This window comes from Pterocles gutturalis, unplaced genomic scaffold (genome assembly GCF_000699245.1).
Source record: "Pterocles gutturalis isolate BGI_N339 unplaced genomic scaffold, ASM69924v1 scaffold2755, whole genome shotgun sequence".
Lineage (NCBI taxonomy): Eukaryota > Metazoa > Chordata > Aves > Pterocliformes > Pteroclidae > Pterocles > Pterocles gutturalis.
In genome coordinates this window covers 55,209-62,339 of record NW_010137930.1, presented here as the reverse complement: position 1 = coordinate 62,339, position 7,131 = coordinate 55,209, and the positions used below count along the sequence as shown (strand labels likewise).

Here is a 7,131-nt window from a genome sequence, read left to right as displayed (position 1 = left end):
GGCGACCCTGCGGGACGGGCAGAGGCTCCCTGGGGCGGGGGGCGGCCAGGCGAGGGGCAGAGGGAGGGTGAAGGGGTAAATGTGTTCTCCCAGGGGAGCGGGGCCGCTGCCAGCGAAGGCTGTGCGTGCAACCCCACAGTAAGGATTGCTCTGCAGGTGCTCGGTCTCGCAGCATCCATCCCCAGGGAAGGAGGCAACACTTGTCCACGTTCACAAGTTATGGATAATACTAGTGAACGTCTTATTTTCTTGCCTCTATTATCCAAATCTATATTGCATATATGAATTCACAGCACAGGGGCTCTTGTCCAATGGAGGCTCCAGGCTTGTGTATTTACTGAGGATAAAATCTCATTTCTGCAATTTATTGCTTGTCTGAAGGCTGGAAATGTCGCTGCCCAGCTGCTGCTTCTTTGCAAGGGAATGCTGTTTATGTGAAAAAGCGTTGCCTGCACCCTGAGTTACCGTGCTGCAAAAACACTGCCTGTGTTGTGGGGCTTTGCTATCCTTGCAGAACAGTTAGCCATGCCTTCAGTTGCTGGGTATCCATGTCCTGGCCTTCCTACCTTACACCTCCCTGTATGTTGTCTTAGAAACCTTACCCCAAAGAGACAGTCTTCTCCCCAACAATTTAGAGAATACAGGCATGCAGTGGACACATGAGCATGACAGGTTGGCTGTGTGGTCACAGAGCTGTTTTTGCAGCATTTCTGGCCATGTGTTGTTAACTCATCTCAAATCCTTTGGAGAACTCTAAATTCATGCTGATTTCTATTTCATTATGTTTTCTCCATTGCTAATCCTTTCACCTTACTACCCTATTCCTGTAACAGTGTTCCTGGAGTACAGTTCAGTTTACTTGCCCAGATAGGTGCAAATGAGGTGCTTCTGAAACTCCCAGAGATGCCTGTTTATGTCCCTAACCACACCAACACCTTCTCAAGTCAGGTTTGCTGTCACTCAGACACAAGCCTGGGATTGAAGCTATCTGAAGTACCTTCAGAATGACTACATCCCATGAACCAGCAGCTGGGCTGCAGACATCCAAGGGGGGAGAGCAGATGGCAACTGATTCAATCCATTTTGTTACACACTGTAATTTATGAAGTTTTCAGGCACCTGAGTCTTAATCATGCCAAGGGGATAAATGCTCCCAGCTTGAGCAGATGTTAAAGGTATTGATTTCCAGTACTGAGCCATTACAAAAAAAACCCCCAAAAAACAAAAACAAACTATGGGGGTTCTGTGAGGGAGGGACTGAAACCCAAAATGCAAGGAAGATTATTGAGGAAGTCTTTATTTAACACTTACTGGCTACTTTCTCAATCTTCTCAGTATCTATGAAAACATGAAAGTGAAGGCTAGTTCTGAAAAAAGTGACATCCAAACCACCAAAGAGCTGGGGCTGGGATCTTCAGTCCATAGCAAACATTGGCAGAGTTGAGCTGATGATGCTGCTAGAATATTAAGAATTTCAACATCTTTCTTCCAGCTGCCTCACAATACTCCCCTTCCCCCTCCATAGGTGCAGCCAGCACCCCCAGCTTGTACCTCTGTTCTCCTTACCTCAGTGGTCTATGTGCTAGGCTGTTTTCCTCATTCCTGTTTTCTCTAGGACTTCAATTGTTTCTTCTGGCCTCACAAGGGCCTCCAATGGCCTTTTATTTCACAGCAGGATGTTAAGGAGCCTCTCTTTATGCCAGTGTTTTTACACAGGCAATGAATCAAAGGATGAGTAGAGTCTTGACCTATAAAAAAAAAATAAATCAAGAGAGATCAGTCTGAGACCAGCCCCTACAAAATGACTCTGCAGATTCTAACTGATATAATGCCTGTCCCCATCATACTGCCCTAAAGGTTATCTTCAAGGGTTTTTGGATCCAGGCGATGTTAGTTAATATCCACAGTCTTCTGACTCACAACTTGACACATGCACTGCAGCAAATGAAAGGACATCTGACTAAGAGGAAGAGAACATCTAACCTGTATGCAGCACTAAAATGTGAAAACAACAAACAGGCACTCAAGGTCAGTCTTGGTACCACAGTTTTGGGGATACATAATTAGAGCAAAATGTTCTGTGAACTTTAAGGCTTCAATTACAATTTCTGAAATTCAGGACAAGGAAGAGAAGAACACAAAGCTGCATATTAGAGTTTCACAGAACCAATTCCCCCCGAAGCAAAATGCCCACTGTTTTCTCATGCAGCTGTTCCAGCCAAGCTCCTGCCAAGTAAGACTAAGATATCCATTTCTCACCACTCCATGTTTCAGTGTCAGTCAGGCTTTGCACAGAGATCTGTCCCTTAACGTCTCCTGACAAGCACATGATGTACAAACAAATCCCACGAATTCCAGTGTGTAACCTGCAAAATTAGTAAGACTGGAAGTCATATTCTTGGAATATGACTCTCTATGGTGAAGAAATGTCACCTCAAAGACATATTTCTCTGGACTCAGCTCAAATGCAGGGTTCTCCATGGCCAGCCTATCCCTAAGATTTCTCTCCATGTCTTTCAAGATAGCAATTGGGTTTTTTAGGTCTGGCTTTCCCAGGTAGTGTCTACATATTATTTTCCCATATAAGCCTTTAATTTAATTTTTAAAACTCTGTGTCCTAGGACTTTCGGAAGGTAATTTTTTTCCTTGACTGGCTCTTGTTCGAATCAACTCATTTGTGACATAAATTTGTGATATTGAAGTTTCTGTGATTTTTTTTTCCTACATAAGGTCAAACTTAATAGAAAAATTGGAAGTATGCCCAATGAAAATCTGTACAGCAGGTGGGCTTTATCTATGATATATTTCCAGAACATAAATGTTGATTGTTATTGACATTACTTCTAATTCCCATAGGCTATATCTGGATCTTTTCTCCAACTTAACAGGAGTTAAAACAGCATGACCAAAAGAGCAGAATATTATTCAAAAAAAGGAAGGGTCTCATACACAGCTCTATAGAATAAACGGAACGTTGGTTGTTACGCCCTTGCAAATATGTAAAGACTGTAACAGGAAATGATATTATTTGATACCTACTATATTGAGGGTTATTGTAAAAAGAAAAAGACTTGTGCCTTGCTCTTTTAGTCCTTGTTTTAAAATTTTAATTCTTTAGGATAATATTAAAAAATCCCACAAATTCTGAAGTGAGAAAGGGCACACCAAACAAGACAAAAGTGCTTTCCATTTCTGGTTTCTCAGGAGTACCAAATCTTATTTTTACTTTTTCTGTTATTAATTGTAGGCTGACTCAAGCTATGGCTACTTTCAGCCATGACTGCAGTACAGGGTAGAGGCAGTGGAGCTCCCTTTAAACAGACTAGCAGCAGCACAGGTACCTGAAGCAGTGTAGCCCTGGCAGCCCAGAGCTCTGAGTGGCCTAATTACTCTGCCAAGAAATAAATGGATAGTGGGAATTCCCCGGGGGAAAAGACGGTTGAATTGTTAACAAAAAGAGTTTCCCCCTGAGGCACATTAGTTAAATAGGTGTTAACAACAGCCAAAAACCCGCAAGCACCAACCTTAGAATAAAAATGCCTTTGTCTTTTGGCACTTCTGATGTCCCAATCCTTCCAGTTCTCCTGCTGCCTATAGAGACAAAAGAAAGATGAGATTTTAATATCGGATGGAAAACCTGAAAAGCAAAACGATTCCCACCCTCAACTAAAATCTATACATAAGGTCTCCTTAAAAAGACAGAAAAAAAAAGTGTCTCCTAGCTGGAAACACAGAGGTCTCCTGGTGGCAGTGGCAGGTGGAGATGCTGAGGCATCCTGCCCCCATAGGACACACAGCAGCGTCAGTCTGCTGATCTCCATGTGCAGACCTGGTGTTTACTATGCCTGTAAAAATGGCAGGATATGTATGTACTTACTGGGGAAGAAAAAGGAGAAAAAAAACAAATGAGAGGAACATTTAAGGGAAGGGAATTTACTTCTGTTATCTCTTCTCCCACCGATCTTTCCTCATGCACCAGACTGGACATGTATCAAGGAAAGCGAAGGGGCAATTTTTCCAATATGCTCACTTTCTTACAAGCTCAAAATGCACACAGCATTCTTCTGAAAACGGAGCCCAAGTCTTCACCAAAATCGCACCCACAAAGTTTTATTTTACAAGTTGGATGTATTTGTTTAGATTTATGAGCAAAAGCCACGTTATTTGGCTGAAATTTCCTTTGAGGTCAATGCAAGTTTAACTAGTTTAAGGACCGAGGTGTAAAGCCATTTCAGAAAACACGCCGGTTTATCCAGGTGGAGATCTTGGTGAGTATTGACTAATCAGAATCTGTAGGCCCGTGCCCAGTCTCACAAAATGCTGTTTGCAATAGCCATGTGCTGAAAATGCTCTGTTTTGAGGAAACAGAAAGCCAGAAAATTCTGAATTTGCTGTCTCATTACAGAGACCACTAAGTGGATGGTGCGTAGAGGCTAAAAGTTGCAATTTTTATCACATTAATTTAAATGTGAAAAAACAACAGGACGCTACTAAAATCCAAGCTGGTTTTCATTTCCAAATGTTCATATGCTACAGCTCAGATACACACACCCCTTTTAGACCTAACCAAACTGGTTCTACTTTTCTATGCAGGCAAAGGAGCAAGAGAGGTGAAAATCCCACAGAGTCACCAGGATGTGATGTCCAACGATGAACAGTAATTACTGTGGCAACACTTCAGCCAGCATGAGTGTCAACGAAATGTCTGCCTTCCCTCTGACTTTAGAGCAAAAGACTGGCTTTGCCTTCGTGGGGATTTTGTGTGTTTTCCTGGGACTTCTAATTATCAGATGCTTCAAAATCTTGCTAGACCCCTACAGTAGTATGCCTTCTTCTACGTGGGAAGATGAAGTTGAGGGGTTGGATAAAGGAACATTTGAATATGCTCTTGCATGAAAACTCACAGAATATCCTGCCTTAAATTTGATGTTGATTTCATTTTGGAAACCAACTGTTGTTACATTTGTTATACATACCTGCATTTTGAAGATATGTTGGTGTCATCCATTTTGTTAAATAAATATTTGTTGCAAACTCAAAAGGCACTTCATGTTGATTTTATTTGAGGAACAGTGGAATAGTAGATAAGAAATTGTTAACAGAAAATAAATACTACAATAAACAATTCACTAGAAAGTCACCAGCGCTGAAAAGTATTTTAAGAATCAGATAATATCTGCCTCTTCAGAGGAGGATCTAATTTCCACTGTGTCTCATGATAGGCTGGACAGAAAGGTGAAGGACAGAAGACAGACTCATGAATGGTGAATGCTTAAGTGGTATGTCCCTCCCTTCCTCATCTGACCCAATTTTCTGAAGTTCAGAGACTGTTTGTATACCGAGAATACAGAAGTAGAGGACAGCAAATGGTTGTTGTTCAGAGGAGGTGCCTGCAAGAGGTGTGTGTCCGTGTTGCTGAGATGAGAGAAACAAGGGTTGGTCTATGCACTACCAATAATAAGGAACTAATGGGAAAGCTAAAGATCACGTCAATTGCAAACTCACCTCTCTTGCCTTCCAAGAAGGGCAGGTGCTGTACTACTGACTGTTTATAAGGAAAGTGTACCTTGCTTCTCCTGTGTGAAACTTGATGTGGTCCTCAGCAAACAGTGTGTAGTTTTATTCCTTCCTGCTCATATGAGAGTATTTTTTGGATAGGTCTCCCTTCTACTCTACAGCAACAGAAAGTCAAACAGAATTAGTGGAAGGAAAACAAACATAATTAAGGAAATTTTTGATTCTACAAACAATACAAAATGTATTACCTGCTCAGAACTCCAGTCTGAACGAACACCACCACAGTCCCAGTCCACCAGTATCTCCCATATCATTAAAAATTTTAGGTGAAAGAGAAAAAGTAAATGTTAAGTAACCAATCTTATAGTCTAGCTAAATTGGTCAAGGCATGCCAATTTTTTACTCCACTTGGTTACAGAAGATGATTCAGTTTGAACTGGAACGTTAACTGTCTGGTTAACAGCTCCCAGAAGTAATTACACCAGCTTGGCAAGACCAAAGCAGATACAGTCATGCTGAATACTCATTTGTACCTAGCCCCAAAAAGGGACAGGGGTCCAGAGCTGACTGGAGATCTCTGTACTCTGCAGCCCCTCTCTGCAGCTTGTTCTTCTGTTTGTGCTCCTACAACTGTGCACAGTGTATCATCTGGACTGTCAAACTAAAGAATTGGTCACAGGAGATCCTATCAAGGCAGAAGAACTAACAGTGAAAGCAGAGACTCAAATCTGGGTAATCAAGGTCACCCTCATATTCACAGCTGTTTAGCAAGTGTGACAGTACTTGACAGAAATTCAATTCAGTTTTTAAAAAGGCTGGCATCAGAATTTTAAGCACTGTCACTTTTGCTAAACAGCTCTGTTTGCAACAGGGAGCAAAGACAAGGAGATCAGTTACAGCAGTTGGTTTCTTTTGCATGTATTCTGAAAAATATATATTGTCCTTTTTGCCCTATATACTAGGCAGAGGCAGCCAGCAGAACAGCAGAGCTCAAGTACCATTTGGAATATGAAATACTTGACTGTACAGGGAAGGACATGAGTCTCCTGTCTGAAGAATATGAAAGGAACAGCCAAGACTAATCTACACTCGTCCATTTGAGTTATAAAACGCAAACTAGTTTGTGAATGTGAGAGCTTTTAAACTGCTTCAGATTCTGCGTAAGAAAAAATGCCAGGCCCTCAGAGACTCAGTATATTGCATTTATCCTAGTTAAATTAACTGCAAAAACAAAGGCAGATATTAGTACACTGATTCATGTGCTCTGGTATTGCTGGATAGGATAATCCCCTGCAGAGACCTGACACTGCCATCCTTTTCCTAATCCATGTACACCTAACCAGCACAGCTGAGCTCTGTGATGTCGGGTTAGAGTGCTGAAGGTACTCAAGTTATCTGGGTTAAATATAGTTCAGCTATCTCTAAACTACACAGAAACACAGCAAACATATCCAAAGAACCCCACTACTGTCTTCCTACTTGTGTTCTTGACCCAATCTGTTGCTGGAACCAATTATCAAATTCCGTTATGATTACAAAGCTTCATCATTTCCTGCCCTCCCTTCTCTGCACCCCCAAAAAGACAAGGGAATTGGCTTTCCCAGGAAGAATACA

General features: G+C 41.7%; 1 protein-coding gene across 1 annotated transcript; it reads left to right on the top strand.

Moving 5' to 3' along the window:
* Positions 1-4,650: 4,650 nt before the first annotated feature.
* Positions 4,651-4,896, top strand: CTXN2 (cortexin 2). Its single transcript, XM_010082753.1, has one exon. It carries the CDS (start codon positions 4,651-4,653, stop codon positions 4,894-4,896), a length of 246 nt encoding a protein of 81 aa, XP_010081055.1.
* The last annotated feature ends 2,235 nt before the right edge of the window (positions 4,897-7,131 follow it).

Bases quoted from the DNA above. Each gene is read 5' to 3' on its own strand.
- CTXN2 (XM_010082753.1), top strand. From the start codon at position 4,651: ATGAACAGTAATTACTGTGGCAACACTTCAGCCAGCATGAGTGTCAAC.